At 39.6% G+C, this 18,870-nt stretch overlaps 1 protein-coding gene across 1 annotated transcript in view; it reads left to right on the top strand.

The window, feature by feature from the left end:
- The window catches only part of LOC124597459, a gene marked incomplete at its 5' end in the record, with an annotated part of 353,417 nt that overhangs the window by 296,349 nt on the left and 38,198 nt on the right, over positions 1-18,870 (top strand). Inside the window, one exon of the mRNA XM_047135941.1 lies at positions 10,486-10,623. Coding sequence (XP_046991897.1) covers positions 10,486-10,623 — 138 coding nt within the window. The remainder of the gene's footprint in view (positions 1-10,485; positions 10,624-18,870) is intronic.

Raw genomic sequence — 18,870 nt, 5'->3', positions numbered from 1 at the left:
ACTAAACCTACACAATATCCTTAGCCGTAGCTACTCCTCTCCTCCTCCCATCCTCTTATCTCATGGCTCACATCCCCACAATAGACCTAGATGCAAGACCTGTCCCGTACATCTTCCCAACACCATCTACTTCAATCTGATCATAGGCAGGGCTACAAGTGAAAGCCGTAAGGTGATATACAAAGTAAGCTGCAACTGCTGTGCTACTACATGAGCTGACAATCAACAAGCTACCATCACATGAATGGCCACTGACAAACTGTGGCCAAGAGACAGCTGGACTATCCAGTTGATGAACATGCTGTCTGACACAGCATGCTTCACTTCGGTGATTGCTTCGCAGCCTACACCACCTGGATGCTTCCTACCAGTGCCTGCTTTTCTGAACTGTGCAGGTGGGAACTCTCCCTGCAGTGTATCCTATGCTCCCACAAGCCCCCTGGCCTCAACCTTTGCTAGTCCCTGTCATCCACCTATTTACACCCTTCCCTACTTTCACTCCAGCACTACACATCCTTCTTTTCTGCCAGTGCACCCATCAGTTTTTTTCCCTTCTCTACTTCTCTTCTTTGCCACTCCCCTGGCTCCCTCCTCCCTAAAACTTTCGGACTGCACCTAACAACCCCATCCTGTCCAAACCATGTCCGTGTGTGCTCCTCCAAACAGCACTATGTCTTCCCCCACTTCTACCCTGCTATGCCTCCACAACCCAGCCTCCTCTGTTCCCCCACATATTTTTGCAATTACCTGTTGGTTATAACTAAACAAGTTCTGCTGTGTGGGCTATATAATTTACAGAACACTGAAGCATTATAGGTATGTTCAATAATCGATGCACTCACGGAGTATGCTGAAAAAATAGTAGTTACACTTTCTGCCACCAGGTGAAAATATGGCACTGTAAGCAATCGTAATGTGAAATGTTTCCTGTTTCGATATCAATACGCTGTATGTCGCATGGTGATGCATGTTGATTTTTTTGTTGGAAGTGACTTTTGATGTCAAGAGATAAGAAGATTGAAATTTACTGTACAAAACACCATAGCTATTGAGAAGAAATTAGTTTTATCAGAACACTAGCAATTAGTGTTGCCAACTTTGTATAGAGAAATTAAGAGATCGAGGAGGAAGCCTACAAAATAAACTATTCAAATAGTGTTTCCTACAAAAACATATATTTAAAATGTGGATACATGTTTTATTTTACATTGTTGCTTATATTTATTTACAGACTTTGCTTCTTTTTGCAAAGATTTATTTAATTTTACATATGTAAAGAATTCTCTACAATTAAAATTAAAATTCACTGCTACTTGCAGTTCTGCTTTTATAAGCTCAGTGGTACATTTATTGTGCACCTCTGTCCATTTGTGATTCATTAGGGAAAAAAAATCTTTTTGCCTCAGAGTTTGAAACAGAAATGCTTAATACAAACCCAACCACTTTCAGCAAATTGCAAACCTGAACATTTTTGGCTCTCTAGGTACAAAAATCTTTAACCCACCTGCTGTTTGCATTGCCTTCCATAGATACACTTTGCTTCAAGATCTTCTTTACAGTACAAAATTCCTCATACAAACAATCTTCATCCACATCATCTGTCTGCACTGACTCCATTATTCCTTGAAGATGCTTAAATTTTAGCTCAGAACTTAGACGAGGAGGTATCCAAGACTCAATTGACTTGGCAGTTGACCTAAAAATTTGAAATTCTTGACCAAATATGTTTTCAGTGACACACAAAATTCCATAAGATTATCTTCAATGCATTTCCTGGTTATGGAAGAAGCTAACTTATTTAAAACTTTATATGTGCCACTACCAAAATATTTGTCACTCATTGTTCAATTTTACTGACCAAAGTCTTGACTTCCTCAAAATTTTCCGTTATAGTAACATCAGAGCATTCTGAAAACTTAGAACAATCTAAAATGACTGCACCAACATGGGAAAAAAGTTAAATAAATCTCCAAAGTTAACTCTTTTTCAATGTCGTCAGAGCTTTGGGACAATCATCAGTACTTTTCATATAACTTTTAATGGGTTCCCAATTTGTAATGATTCTATCAACTGCTTGTGTGAAAGAAATCTATCTAGAAGGTACATGTTGGAGAATTTCATTCCATTCTACAGCTACAAATTCAAGAAAGGGTTTTAGAACTTCCCTTTGCTTTGCAGAAAGGGAGATGTGACCGTATAATATTTTAGGACTAAATTTTTGAGATCAACATCTAGGGTATCACAGGCACGTTTCATAGCATTGTGCAAAATATGATTTGAACAGTTTGCCTAGAATATTTGTTTATTATCATCATTTAACAGTTTTAATACTGAATTGTGGTTTCCAAAATCAACATTGGGATTATCAGCACAGAAAGCACTACAGTTGTTTATATTGAGTTTGTGGGAATGTTGTAGCAAATTGTGAATAGACATTTCTGTTTCACTGCTCTCTTCTATAAAATCCAGAAGTTTATTTTGAATTCCAATTTCGGGATCACAATGTCCCAAAACAATTGGAAATGTCTTCCTATTTCTATGGTTTGAAGCATCAGTTGCTATAGAGAAAAATTTACTCGACTTACTGGGATCATTTAAAATTTAACAAAATCTGAAACACTTTTTGGAGCTATAACTTCTTTCACTATTGCTTTAGCTTTAGTGCAACCACAATACTTAACATTGCAGTCCCAGCTATTACAACTGAGATTATGTTTCACTGTGTGATACACAAATGTCAGTTCTGCTGCAACAGCTCTGTGTAATCCACTTGTGGTGGTGCTACCACTAGCAGAAAAGAAACTGGGGATCTCTGAAGACTCCTTCAAGTCTTTCTCCTTGTTTGTATGGCCTAATGATATTAAAGATATTTCTAACTACATTAAATTCATACTTATGTAATTTTAAATTGCACCAAACAAAGTAATACAATTCCACTACAAAATTGCTTGTAGCTTACCTGTAGTTTTTGCATGTTGGGAACAGTTATTATTGCCTCTATGTGCTACACTAAATTCCTGTATGCAGATACAGAGAAGGCTTTGAAACAATTAGCGTTCACAGGATGAATCTAGGAATATGTTTCTTCCCAACATGAATGGTAAACACACATTTTTAGTTCTCTTCCTTATGGGTGATTTCACCCTATCTTCGTGACAACTCATCTTAAATCAAGAAATCACAAACTCCAAATCTAATCACATCAATGTCACGTCCTCTATTAATGTGTTTTCAGCTTTCACAAAAGCAGCTATGTGCACAACTGAAGTAACCAGTTAAATACTTGGTGCATTGGTGGCATTGAAATTGATATCACTATTAGTACTGATGGATCAAATAAGGAAAAAAGCTTTCGAAAAGTACGTATCGGTTTTCAAAATAAATGCAAAATTAGAAGTAGATATAAGTAGGAAAGTTGATGACAATGCAGTCAACACCGACTAATAGTACACTGCATAGTTGGCAACAAACATCTGTAAATCGCTACGACACGAAATCCCCCGACAGCTACAGACAGCCACCGATCAGAAGCTAAGGAGCCCATGTGTCAAGTTATAGTTTTGCGTACATGTACAGCCCGACAAGCATTTATTACATGTGCGGTTCTGCCAGTGCTGGCCACATGGGCCCCTCTCCCACGCAGTGTGAGTCCCCTCGGCCATGGCCACGTGAGCATTTCTTTCACACACATTTGTACGGCAAATCATGCCGCCAATATAGATAACTATTTGCTTTGGTACTGCTTTGGTGCAAGCTGCAGCAACCTTTACTGCGTACAGTTAGTACCAACTATGAGCGTGTCAGGCAAAATAGATTGTTTGAACTGCTATAGCAAAGGATACGAAAATACGGGATAAATTCGAAATAATGCGGGGCACAGGATCTGACAAAAAAAGATTCAAAATACGGGATTTCTGGGGAATACAGGATTGTTGATGGCCCTAGCAGCAATAGCATTGCATCATTGTGGAAACATCACCAATAGAAACAGCTGTGGAAAGACCTCATATTGATAAATGGGCTAAAGAATATGATCAAGAAATTTGAAGAAACTGGTGAATTTGGTGGTGTGGCAAGGAGAGTGACACACACTATTTTAATTGCAGTAGTTGATGAAGTTGCTGTAGGTAAAGCCGACCTTGCAGCAAATGCCTCAGATTCTACAGCCACTGCTCGAGCTGTGTCACAGGAATTCTCTCTTCCCTAGTCAACAGTTCAAAAGATTTTGCTGTGCGTTTTACACTGGTATCCCTACAAGATCCAGAATGTGCACCAGGTGAAGCCCCAACACAGCCTGCAATGCTGTGCCTTTGCCCTTTGTGTTTTGGCACACATGGAAATGGATGACACATGGCTGGGGAATATTCATGGGATGGACAAGACAGATTTTACTGTACATGGTGCCATGAATGCACAGAACTGTCACATACGGGGTCACACGCAACCACATGTTGTGCAGAAACATCCACTGCACTCGTCTTATGTTACAGTGTTGTGTGATCTCACAACCTCCTTCATTCTTGGTCTGGCTTCTAAATGTGCCAAATATTGCATAATTTCAAATGTTTTTTTTAAAAAAAGATAATTTTAACTGTAAATTCAGAGCTAGTACATATTGATTGTATTAAAGAAAATAAGGTAAATTCTTTTTATAGATTTTAGCTTGAAATATAACACATCATGTACAAAACCTCATATGAAATTTTTTTAGAAAAGTAGCTGAGACCTGTTGAAAATTCAAAAATTAGTTCTGTAATTGACTACTTCTGTTGAAGAAAAGTAATGCTAGAGGAGGGTGTCCCTTTACAATATCCACCTCAAAAAATTTGGAAACAATGTGTTTACAATATTTTGTGACCTACTATAAGGTTTGCCAAACGGTGTACAAAATGATGCCAAAAGATAAAATACAGATGTGTAGAAGTATCTGATACATAACATATTACAGAAAACATAAGAAGAGTACCTACAATAGAAGTCATATTTTATGCACATATCAGGACATAGCATTCAGATTTTCAGGTCTGTGGAACGTTCTGTCACAAGACAAATGATACAAAGTCAAAACTATTACATTACAACACTTAAACTATAGAAATAAGTGCAGAGACAAAGTAAATTACTAGGATTACAAATTGCAAGTTTACATCTATAAAAAGGATATATCCAGTCATCAGTAGGAATGTAACACAAAATCAGTCAGCCACATAGTACAAAGTATGCCATGATATGTTGACTCATGAAAGGACAAAATAATGAAAAAATATTATTGCCTAAGCTTATGATGTGGGGCTGACCCACGAATCCAAACCACACTGGGTACACACCAGCAAAAATGTTTTGACACAACAAAATGAATAAAGCTCACAATCATATATCAATAAGTTCAATCGTGCATAAAGAGTAATTACAGGAAGCATCTAGCCTCAATCAATAGTTGCATGCTCTCCTTGAGTACACACGCACAGTCCCGATGATCAGGGGTACCCAAAACAGAGTTAAGCGTGAGTTTGCCCAAAATTCAAGTTCCGGTGAGATACAATATTGCAGTACTCAGGATAAATACAGCTAATCAGAGTCATAAATAGCTTTGAATGATGACATAATCGAATAGCTTCAGAACCAAAATCAGTGTGTGAAATCAGAAAAGTATACATTTTTTTACACTGTCTATACTCGTAAACGTCTTTCACACTATTTGGTAATTGTTCATACAAACTAACCTACTACATAGATGCCTAGAATGTGCAATTGATTAAAAAAGATATATACTGATTTAAAACTACTTAATGTGTTAGGAGGTTAATCCCCTACTTGAAAACACATACATTTATGTGGAATAACACTGCCCAGGCCAGTGACGATTTTTCTAAACAAATAGTTCCATGAATTCTTCATATAAGGTAATTTCTTGGATACCAATTTACAAAACTCAGTCACAGCACTGATCTAGCTGACAAATGCTTGAGTACATTTCCAGCACGTATGGTCTCTTGTAACTCGACTGGACCAGGAAGGGTACAGCCATACAGCAGTGTGGGAATGGAGTCACCCACATCTTTCAGTTTCCTCCCTAGATTTCTCATCACACACTCCAATGGATATGTTACTTCCTGTCTATCACTCACATCAAATCCTGAGTACTAAGTATGCTGTTCAGTATCGCCCTCACATCACACAGCATATGCTCTGCCTATTTATATTGAAAAAACAAGTATACAGGCTTTACGTCAAATGGATTAAACATGTTCGTGTATGAAACTTTAATAAACAGACCTAAATGCAATGAAAAAAAAATGATCTAGTAAGATGATACACACAGATATACTAAGATACTATTCCAAATCTGTACAGTACAAGATATGAAAATTTATTACTAGATATTTAATGGCACTGTTCCATTTCAAAGTTGTGAAAGGATCTACTCATTTAGTATCATAACATATATGTATCACTTTAAAGTCAGTACCCACCATTAGACTGTTTTTTATTTGCAGTGTTACATTTTACACGATCGTGTTTTCAGCTTTACAATGCCATTATCAAGTGTTTTAATGTTATACAGTGCCAAGATGGCATATTGTCGTATTTAAAATACACTATTAGACACATTGTCCAAGGGTCAATATTTATGGTAAAAGCCTACTGCTTTGTTTTATCACTGAGTATACCATCTTGACTGTCTTTACGCATACAATGTACATTTCCACAAGATTCTTACTATATTTGACCTTGTCTCTAAGCTATTCAGATATACTACAAATCAGGCTACCTCTATCAATCAAACAGTTACCTTCCCAATGATCAATCTCAATTTTAATGTAAGGACACCCAGAATCTGAATCATCTCTGTTGTCAGACACTTCATGCAAAAGATCACTTTCAATTTCATCAAATGCTACATCCACGCTGTTTTACAGGGTTTTATCAACTTTAGTGATATCATAACATTACTTTGGTTACTCATGTTGTCAGGTAAGGATTGAGCACAATGAATGGATTCCATAGCACAACTAACTTCATTTGTTACAGAAGGAACAAAAAACACATTGCTGTCAAAATTACACTTCCTGCTTAGATCTTCTTTCACTTCATTCACCATTTGGGATACAAATTCTGACTAATCACAGCTAACTTATTTCAGAATGCACATTTATATATGTTATCATCAATCTGGTCCCAAACAAACTTCAAAAAGTTTTCAGTTTTATTCTCTAGGCTCACAGATAACTCACCTACTGTTTGGACCCTTACTCTGCATGCCATTAATGAAAAACTGTTTTGACTGGACTGGTATTGCATGACTCTCACTTACAACTTCACATACATGACTTATGTTACCTGTATTGTCAACATCAGTTACAAATAACTCTGAAACTTCATTATTTTTAAACTCCTCAAATACCTGATACTCGTCATCATCCTCCAATGGTACTTCATCAACATCATTATTAACAATACAAGTCTCATCTCCATAAAAGTTGCTTATCTCACCTACATTCATTTGCAATAAGCCACCAGTCTCAGACTTAACAATATCAGTTATTTCATAGCTCTCATTCACATCTACATCAAAAATACCATCTAGTTCCGATCCAATACAGCCATCGCCGGATTTACATACATCAGTAAATCCGACTAAGAGAAGAAATCATTAGTACATACTACATCAAAATTCTCACTACTCTCACATTCTGGTTTGTGATTAGCACCTACTTCACCATAATTAAAAAAGTATCCCAAACCTTTTGATAAAATCACAAATGAGAAATCTGATATTCCTTCTGTTCAATTCCAGGTACATGTGCCATATCATTAACACTGTTATTATTGTCTAATTGCAAGTGTAACTTACCCCAAAACTGTGGACCTTTATTACTGAGTATTTTTCTTCTATTAAAATGCCCGTAGTTATCCCCATTATTTCTATCCTGCTGATGTTCAAAATTTCTCTCTCTATTGACACTTTGATCCTGATAGAAGTTACCATTATCTCTGTATCTGTAATTACTCCCATTGTGATTTTTGTCACTATGATTATTATGGTACATACTTATTTCACTGCCTATCCAGCCTGTCAACATATTGTAAAAATTATTCAAGACCATCATCAGGTCCGGTTACTTGATCCCACTGCAATCTTTTTCGTAATCTCCTTTTAAGTGCGTTAGAAAAGGTCATTTTGTCAAATAATTTGTCAAGGTGTGTTAATTTTTTAAGTTAGTTCTTACAAAACACTTTCAAAGTACTGTCCCTATTCCTATAATCAGGACCATTCAAAAATTCACTTTTAATTCTCCCGTGTTCAGCTTCTGACCAAAATTTATTTTAAAAACTTTTCTCAAAACTTTGATATGTTTCCCACTAACTTAAATTTAAATTTACCCATGATAGAGCATTGTCTTCAAGACATCTTCCAACAAATTTAATTTTTTGATTGTCATTCATGCCTGACACAAAACTATCTGTTCAGTGGTGCAGAAACTCCACTGGATGTAAGTAGCCTGATTGAAAACTTTTGATAGGAGTGTTGGGCCACGCAGTACCATTGTTTGCACATAGACTTTGGTTCACATATGTTTCCTGAACTGCTGAAATTCTTTGATCTAAAACAGTTTGCATATTGTTTGCAGCATTTAAAATTTTTTGGTTTAAACTGACGATGTTTTGTTCCATTTTTCTACTATGGCCTTGTGTTCAACTCTGACATCATCAATATTCCTTGATAGTCTTGCAGGCTCAACTATCAACTCATTTTCCAAAACAATACATTTATTTTCTAAAACATCAAATTTTTCATTGATACTTTTTAACCCCTCTGACAACTCATTTTTTAACTCTGAAACTTGGTTACTAAGTTGACCAATCTGATCTTGTACTTTGTCTATTTCACTATTGTTTTCAGTTCTTATTTCAGTCAACTGGTCATTAACTGCACTAATTTGCTATTGTTATCTGTCTTCATTTCCTCTAGTTATTCCAAAATTAATTGCAAAATATCAGTTTTTACTGTTTCTTTACTGACTACAATTTCACTCAAATCAGACATGTCCTGGATTTCGCTTCTACTTCATTCCTACCCTCATCCCTATTCATTTTGTTTACAAATAGTTTGCACTTATCTTCCTTTTTTGATGTCACTGATTGTCATTGTAAAGTCCTCCTTCATTCGATCTGGTACTTCATTATTGGTAGTACATCATCACTGTTGATATGATTTACTTTGTTGGGCAGCCCTCAGTCTTCTTTCTTCATGCGATCGGAAATCCATTCATACATAAACGACAAATTACACAAATCACCCTTCCTTCTGCAACAGATCCTGGATGATGCCACCACTTGTAATCTCCCCCTCCCATAATTTGTTGATCTCACTACTATTGTCAATGGTGAAGTCTCTGTGAGATTTGCAATAAACGTTTTACTTATCTTCTTTTCTCATAGTTGGCTCCAGTTCTTCATGTCTAGGGGTTTGATTCTCGAAGCTGAAATTTTCATCTTTTGGGTTCTCGTGGTTCTAATTGACATAATTAACTTCAAAGAATGCCTACGTGCAAATCCTTTGTTTTCATGGTAATTTATTGCCACACATTTTATGATATCATGCTGTCTTTTGAATTTTCGCATTAATAAAGCCAAAATTACATTGTTCTTCCAAAAAAATGTCTGATCAAATCAGAGGCATTCCCACTACTACTTCACTCTGCGGTAATAACAGGATTCCAAGGATCTTACAATCTTTCTTGACAAATGAATTTCTAGTAGTTTATATTAGTAGTTTATATTATTATTTTATAAATGTATCCAGAAATAAACATAATAAACAGTATCATATTGCATAATTAATAATAGAAATTTTAAATGAGCCAAATATTTTATAATTTCCAATGTTTCTAAAAAAAAAGGATAATTTTAACTGTACATTCAGAGCTAGTATATATCAATTGTAACAAAGAGAATAAAGTAATTTCTTTTTATAGATTTTAGCTTGAAATATAACACGTCACGTACAAAACCTCATATGAATTTTTTTAGAAAAGCAGCTGAGACCTGTTCAAAATTCAAAAATTAGTTGTTTAATTGACTACTTCTGTTGAGAAAAAATTAGGCTAGAGAAGGGTGCCCTTTACATTTTCCAGTCCTCTTGTCAGTTCTGGGAGGTATAAATGGTAACCAAAAGACACAATTCGAAGAGTTGTAGCCTACCTTAAATTGGAAAAGCAGTTTTTGTGGCTTCTTTAGAGGCAAGTCAACTTCTTCATTACGAATACTACTAGAATGAGAATTAATCCACAGCAATTCCATCATCTAATTTCAGATTTCAGACTAAATGCATTTCCAAATTATAGCTGATGTCTACTCACTTGTCTTAGAATTACACTTTTATGCTTTGTAACATCAAAAACAAGCCCTACATTTTAGAATAGCATATGTTATGAGAACTTTTGTCATGGATTTTTTCAATGGCATTGCTTTATATTACAGAGAAGCCAACAAAACCATCCAGTGATCTCCTGTCACCTCAGTCACAACTTGCAAAGGATGAAGGGGAAACACTGCACTGGAAAGATGCTGCAAGCTACAAGAAACCAAAATCTGTTAATATTACATCCAGTTCTATGGGTAAGCAGTTTGAATTGCTTTGTGATGCTTGTCTTTACCATCAGTTTGTGCATTGGCAATGCTTTCATTATGTATCAGTGTGGCAATGCTGATGAGACTGCTATCCTCAATGAAAGTGATGAAGAGTTACATGAACTTTTGGGTGGACTGAACAGTCCAATGAATGCAGAATGTGAACTGTGAGTCAGCTGAAGAAAGACAAAAGTTATAAAAAGTAGTAGAAACAATAATAGCGATGAACTTAACATAAAAACTGGTGACCACAAAGCAGATGAAGTTAAGAAATTCTCTTGCTTTTGAAACAAAGTAACACATAACAGACAAAGCATGGAACACAAAGAAAGCAGTCTAGCATGGGCAAAGAGGGCTGTTAATAAAATATCGATACATTGATATTTTCCAAAACATATCAATATATATTGACAGTATTTTCCCCCCAATAGATCAATATCAAAAAGTAAATATTGAGTGCCAATATTTGTATTTTATATTATATTTTTTCACAGATTTTAGTAAATATTTGTAGTTATTCATTTGCAATTGTAGTAGAACATAACTTTACATTCACTGTGTGAAGAAGTCTTAATACTTTTTGAACTTCCATTACATCCAGTCTTTCTCTTTGACTGTGTGAAACAATTACATGTGGCACAAAAGAAGAAGTCCGATTGCACTGGGGATGATGGTGTGAAAGGAATAACAAGATTTCCAGTGTAAAGAAATAGCGCACCAGTTGTGTTAAAAAACAATTTCAGTGCAACTAGTGTGCTAATTCTTCACATCAGCATTCTTCAAAAACAGTTGCTGAAGGTGATGAACTAAAATCTAAATGACAAGGCTGGTCTTTACAGTGGATGGAGATGTGTGAGGGCAAATGCTGCCGTAATTGGTATTTGACACTGCCAACAGAAACTTCAGTGTGTAGCTTCATCATGCAGTTTTGACACTACAACTGCTAGTTCACTGGCGTTGGCAGAAATGGAAAAAACAGGGAAGTTGACATATTGTGTTCCAGACAAATCCAATTTGTAATAAAACCAAACGACAAACCCATTGGACATCTTTTATTGTGCCACTTAGATGCAGCTATCGCTGTTAGGAAAGTAGTTATCACCAAGTGTGAATGTACATACACAACTCTAAGACATGCAGAATATTTACAATGTGCAGCCAATATGTTTATAGGCAGGCACGTTGATATTTTTTTCGATCAATATATCGATACTTTTTCCCTATATACCGAGAGCCAATAGTGTTGTTGTTGTTGTTGTTGTTGTCATTGTTGGCCTTCAGGCAAGAGACTGGTTTGATACAGCTCTCCATGCTACTCTATCCTATGCAAGCTTCATCATCTCCAAATAAGTACTGCAACCTACATCCTTCTGAAACTGCTTAGTGTATATATCTTGTGGTCTCCCTCTTCGATTTTTGCCCTACACACTCATGCCCAGTACTAAATTGGTGATCCCTTGATGCCTCAGAACGTGTCCTACCAACTGATCCCTTCTTCTAGTCAAGTTGTGCCACAAATTCCTCTTCTCCCTAATTCTGTTCAGTGCCTCCTCATTAGTTAAGTGATCTACCCATCTAATCTTCAGCATTCTTCTGTAGCATCAAATTTTGAAAGCTCCTACTCACTTCTTGTGTACACTATTTATCATCCATGTTTCACTTCCATACATGGCTAAACTCCACACAAATATTTTCAGAAAAGACTTCCTGGCACTTAAATCTATACTCGATGTTAACAAATTTCTCTTCTTCAGAAACACTTTCCTTGCCATAGCCAGTCTACATTTTGTATCCTCTCTACTTCGACCATCATTAGTTATTTTGTCCCCAAAAACCAAAACTCATTCACTATTTTAAGTGCCTCATTTCCTAATCTAATTCCCTCAGCATCACCTGATTTAATTCAACTACATTCCATTATCCTTGTTTTGCTTTTGTGGATGTTCATCTTACATCCTCTTTTCAAGACACTGTCCATTCCGTTCAGCTGCTCTTCCAGGTCCTTTGCTGTCTCTGACAGAATTACAATGTCATCGGCAAACCTCAAAGTTATTACTTCTTCTCCATGGATTTTAATTCCTACTCCCAATTTTTCTTTTGTTTCCTTTACTGTTTGCTCAATATACAGATTAAATAATATCGGGGATAAGCTACAACCCTGTCTTACTCCCTTTTGAACCACTGCTTCCCTTTTGTCCCCCTCAACTTTTATAACTGCAATCTGATTTTTGTAAAATTTGTTAATAGCCTTTTGCTCCCTGTTTTTTACACCTGCCACTTTCAGAATTTGAAAGAGAGTATTCCAGTCAACATCATCAAAAGCTTTTTCTAAGTCTACAAATGCTAGAAATGTAGGTTTGCCTTTCCTTAACCCATCTTCTAAGATAAGTCGTGGGGTCAGTATTGCCTTGCATGTTCCAACATTTCTATGGAATCTAAGCTGATATTCCATGAGGTTGGCTTCTACCAGTTTTTCCTTTTGTTTGTAAAGAATTCATGTTAGTATTTTGCAACCATGCCATATTATCTGACAGTTCAGTAATCTTTATGCATGTCAACATCTGCTTTCTTTGGGATTGAAATTATTATATTCTTCTTGAAGTCTGAAGGTATTTTGCTGTCGCATACATTTTGCTCACCAGATGGAAGAGTTTTACCATGGCTGGCTCTTCCAAGGTTATCAGTAGTTCCAAGGGAATGTTATCTCCTCCTGGGGCCTTATTTTGACGTAGGTCTTTCAGCGCTCTGTCAAATTCTTCATGCAGTATCATATTTCCCATTTCATCTTCATCTTCATTCTCTTCCATTTCCATAATATTGCCCTCAAGTACATCACCCTTGTATAGACCCTCTATATACTCCTTCTACCTTTCTGCTTTCCCTCCTTTCCTTAGGACTGGTTTTCTGTCTGAGCTCTTAATATTCATACAGGTGGTTATCTTTTCTCCAAAGGTCTCTTTATTTTCCTGTAGGCAGTATCTATCTTACCCCTAGTGATATATGCTTCTACATACTTGCATTTGTCCTCTATCCATCCCTGCTTTGCCATTTTGCACTTCAGGCATTTGTATTCCTTTTTACCTGCTTCATTTACTGCATTTTTGTATTTTCTTCTTTCATCAATTAAATTCAATATCTTTTCTGTTACCCAAGGATTTCTACTAGCCCTCATTTTTTTACCTACTTGATCCTCTGCTGCCTTCACTATTTCTTCTCTCAAAGCTACCCATTCTTCTTCTACTGTATTTCTTTCCCCTGTTCTTGTCAGTCATTCCCTAACGCTCTCTGTGAAACTCTCTACAACCTCTAATTCTTTCCGTTTATCGAGGTCCCTTTGCAGTTTCTTCACTTTTAATCTACAGATCACAACCAATAAATTGTGGTCAGAGTTCACATCTGCCCCTGTAAATGTCTTACAATTTAAAACCTGGTTTCTAAATCTCTGCCTTATCATTATATAATCTATCTGAAACTTTCCAGTGTCTCCAGGTCTCTTCCACATATACAACCTTCTTTCATGATTCTTAAACTAAGTGTTAGCTATGATAAAGTTATGCTCTGTCCAAAATTCTACCAGGCAGCTTCCTCTTTCATTCCTTACCCACAGTCCAGATTCAGCTACTGCATTTCCTTCTGTTCCTTTTTCTGCAATCGAATTCCAGTCTCCCATGACTATTAAATTTTCATCCCCCTTAACTATTTGAATAATTTCTTTAATCACATCAGACATTTCTTCAGTCTCTTCATTATCTGCAGAGCTATTTGTCATATAAACTTGTACTACCATGGTAGGCATGGGTTTCATGTCTATCTTGGCTACAATAATGTATTCACTATGCTGTCCATAGTAGCTTACCCGCATTCTTATTTTTTTATTCATACTCTTGCTTTACCATTATTTGATTTCGTATTTATAAGCCTGCATTTGCCTGAGCAGAAGTCTTGCTCCTCCTCCTGCCAAACTTCACTAATTCCCACTATATCTAACTTTAACCTATCCATTTCCCTTTTTAAATTTTCTAACCTATTTTCCCGACCGAGAGAGCTGACATTCCACATCCAATCCATAGAACACCAGCTTTGTTTCTCCTGTTAATGAAGTCCTCCTGAGTCGTTCCCACCCAGAGATCCAAATGGGGGCTGTTTTACCTCTGGAATACTTTACCCAAAAGGACGCTGTCATTATTTAACCATATAGTAAAGCTGCATGCCCTTGCGAAAAATTACAACTATAGTTTCCCTTACTTTCAGCCATTCACACTACCAGCACAGCAAGGCAGTTTTGGTTGATATTACAAGAACAGATCAGTCAATCATCCAGACTGTTGCCCCTGCAACTACTGAAAAGGCTGCTGCTCTTCTTCAGGAACCACACATTCGTCTGGCCTCTCAACAGATACCCCTCTGTTTTTGTTGCCCCTAATGTACTGCTATATGTATCGCTGAGGCACGCAAGCCTCCCCACCAACGGCAAGTTCCAAGGTTCATGGGGGGCTGATAATGACAATGAAAAAAATCTGACAATGATATTTTTTAAAATATTGATTTATCAGATTCCCAATATTTTTAAAAATATCAACAGTCCTAGAATCCTTGACCAAAAGAAGTCTGCTTGTATGAAACACAGATCTTACATTGAGGAAGAAATATCTGAGAATGTATATTTGAAGCACAACATTGTATGGCAGTAAATCATGGACTGTGGGAAAACAGAAAAGAAGATAAATGAACCATTTGATAATCTTTGCAAACATATTGGGCATAGCAGCAATCACAGTGAACAGTAATAAAATATTACATATAACAGTGTTGTTGACATAAAAACACTTTTATTCATAAGTGTGACTGGTTTCAACATGATGTGGATCATCTTCAAACCATACTCCAGTGATGACATGTGGAGAATGACATGGAGCAGGAACCCCCTGTTATAACCTTTAATCACTAATAAATTGCGTGGATACATAAAAGTAGAAACACTAGCGGGTTACATGCTACTAACTCGGTATCTGTCATTCGACTCCCGTGCCATGACATGCGGCCGGCGCCGTTCATAGCCAGGTGGCGCTCCCGCGCTCGGCCGAGCTGCGGAGCACCTCTATCGCCGTGTTCGCATACTTACGTAGCGGCACTTTTAAATCTCATGGCACGGTCACAACACTTTTCCCCCCTGTGAAAAAAAAAAAACACTCACTTCCTTGGAGACACGGACAGTGCGGAGACATCCATGGCCTCTTGGGAGGCACCGAGAAGATCCCGCGGAGAAACACGAGAGTATGGTCAAAAGTGTCCAGGACGGAAGCATGCGCGTGGAATGTGCCTCCTGGACGAGATGATGGGTGAAAACTCCGGAGCAGCATCCATAGGTGTTGAGGACCTGGGGGTGTGCTCCAGCGAGATGGGTCCCGGAGAAGGCTGCGTCGCAACTGGGGCCGGTTCCGGCGTACTCGGAAGCGGTAGCAATGTCGGCTGCAGCAACACGCACGGAAGATCAGCAGCAGCGACAGGACTAGCTTCTCGGGCTGGTGGAGGCGAAAGAAGGGGCGGTGGCACCGGCGTGGCCACCACTCGTGGGCGCATCTGGTCGTAATGGTGAACAACCGTGCCGTTGTCCGTACGTATTTCACAAAGCCGGCGGCCGCGAAGAGCCTTGACCACCCCTGGAATCCATTTAGGGCGAGATCCATACCCTCGTGCCCACACGTCGGCGCCCACCGAGTATTTTCCCGCACTAGGGGACACAGTACAAGGCCTGACAGGGTGAAGCAGGTGCAGTAGAGTGCGCGGTTGGCGGCCATGCAAGAGTTCAGCCGGGCTGCGATCACCCAGAGGCGTGAAGCGATAAGAACTCAGAAATTGCAACAGCACGTCATCCGTGGAATTTTTTCATCTGGCTTTTGAAAGTGCGGACAAGGCGCTCGACCTCCCCATTCGATTGCGGATGGAAGGGTGGCGCTGTAACATGATGAATCCCTTGTCCAGTACAAAAATCACGGAAGCCCTGCGAAGAGAACTGAGGGCCATTGTCCGTGACAATCGTGGATGGAAGACCATCTAACGCAAAGACTTTGGACAAAGCCAGCGTCGTCGCCGCAGTGGTGGGCAACGGACATCGAACAACAAACGGAAACTTCGAGAAGGCGTCAATCAACAGTAGCCAATAAGTGCCGAGGAAGGGGCCGGCAAAGTCAGCATGCACTCATTCCCACGGCTGCGCCGGATCAGGCCACGGAGAGGGCATTGTACGGGGTGCAGCTAGTTGTTGAGCACACTGACCACACACAGCGACCATGTGGGCGATGTCCGAATCAATACCAGGCCAATAAACGTGCCTGCGGGCCAGGGACTTAGTCCGAGAAATCCCCCAATGGCCTTCATGCAATAGTTTGAGAACAGCTTTGCGAAGAGAGGCTGGCACCACCACCCGTGGAGATGCGCCATCCGTGGCCAGAAGAACAACACCCTCATGAACAGACAGACGAAGGCGCAAGGCATGGTAGTTGCGAAGGGGATCCGATGCCCGGCCCTTGGTCCTGTCCGGCCAACCCCGTTGAACAAAACCGATCACCTGACGCAGGACCGGGTCCCGCACAGTAGCCGACGCGACCTGCGAACCTGTAAGTGGAAAACCCTCGACCGCACGACGTTCTTCCTCATCAACGTGGAAACAGAGTAGTTCATCTCGATCGAAAACCGGGTCGGGGCCCATCGGCAAACGCGACAACGCGTCAGCGTTGGCGTGCTGAGCCGTGGGGTGATAGTGAATCTAATAGTGAAAACGAGACTAGTATAAGGCCCAACGTTGCAGACGGTGAGCTGCCTTATCCGGAAGCGACGCCGAGGGGCTGAACAGAGAGACCAGCGGCTTGTGGTCGGTGATGAGGTGAATCTTAGAACCATACAAAAAAACGCTGAACTTTTTCAGAGCATAAATGATAGCGAGTGCCTCCTTTTCGATTTGAGAGTAACACCGTTGGGCATCGTTGAGGGTCTTGGAAGCGTAGGCGATGGGTCGTTCCGACCCATCCTCATACCGATGGGCGAGAACAGCCCCTAGGCCATACTGCGACGCGTCAGTCGCCAGAACCAAGTGCTGACCCGGACGGAATGTGGCAAGACAAGGCGCCGACTGCAAATGAGCCTTCAGGTGGACAAAAGCCTGCTCACACTCGTCGGACCAACAGAAAGGAACGTTTTTGCGTAACAGCTGATGCAGAGGATGAGCCACCGCCGCCGCGGATGGAATGAATTTGTGATAATAAGCAACCTTGCCTAGAAACGCCTGAAGTTCTTTGACCGTAGACGGCCGGGGTAGAGCGGTAATGGCCGCAACGTGCTGTCGTAGAGGACGTATACCCTCACGGGACAAGTGGAAACCAAGATACACAATGGAGGGTTGGAAGAACTGTGACTTGGCCAGATTGCACTTCAACCCAGCTGAATGCAGAACCCGAAACAGTGAACGCAAATTGCGAAGGTGCTCCTCAGTGGAGGCCCCCATGACAACAATGTCATCCAGGTAGTTGATGCAGTCGGGAACGGAAGCCGTGAGCTGTTCCAAAAACCGCTGAAAAATGGCCGGCGCGCTAGCGACGCCAAAGGGTAACCGCTGGTACTGATACAACCCACAAGGAGTGTTGATGACGAGAAATTCCTTGGAAGAAGCATCCAACGGCAACTGATGGTACGCCTCCGACAAGTCAAGTTTGGAAAAGAACTGGCCCCCAGCGAGCTTGGTAAATAACTCCTCAGGACAGGGAAGAGGATAAGTGTCAATGAAGCTCTGAGCGTTGACAGTGGCTTTAAAATCACCACACAATCGCAGACTCCCATTTGGTTTAGAAACCACCACGATGGGCGATGCCCATTCACTGGATGTAACAGGAAGGAGAATCCCCGAAGCTGTTAACCTGTCTATCTCAGCTTTGACAGGTGCACGCAACACCATCGGAATAGGGCGAGCCCGGAAAAACTTAGGGCGAGCTGTAGGTTTAAGAGTAATCTGGGCTTCAAAATCCTTGGCACGACACAGGCCAGCAGAGAACACAGACAAGAATTCAGAACACAAGCCATCCAGCTGCTGATACGGAATATCCTCAGATATGAGGTGCACATCATCATCAGTGGAGAACCCGAACAACTGGAAAGCATCATAACCGAACAGGTTTTCAGTGCCCGCATGATCCACCACATAAAACGTGAGGGGCCTAACAACAGACTTGTAGGCAGTGGAAG

This window comes from Schistocerca americana, chromosome 1 (genome assembly GCF_021461395.2).
Source record: "Schistocerca americana isolate TAMUIC-IGC-003095 chromosome 1, iqSchAmer2.1, whole genome shotgun sequence".
NCBI classification, from domain to species: domain Eukaryota; kingdom Metazoa; phylum Arthropoda; class Insecta; order Orthoptera; family Acrididae; genus Schistocerca; species Schistocerca americana.
The sequence above is the reverse complement of the archived record's forward strand: the minus strand, read 5'-3'. Positions and strand labels throughout refer to the sequence as shown.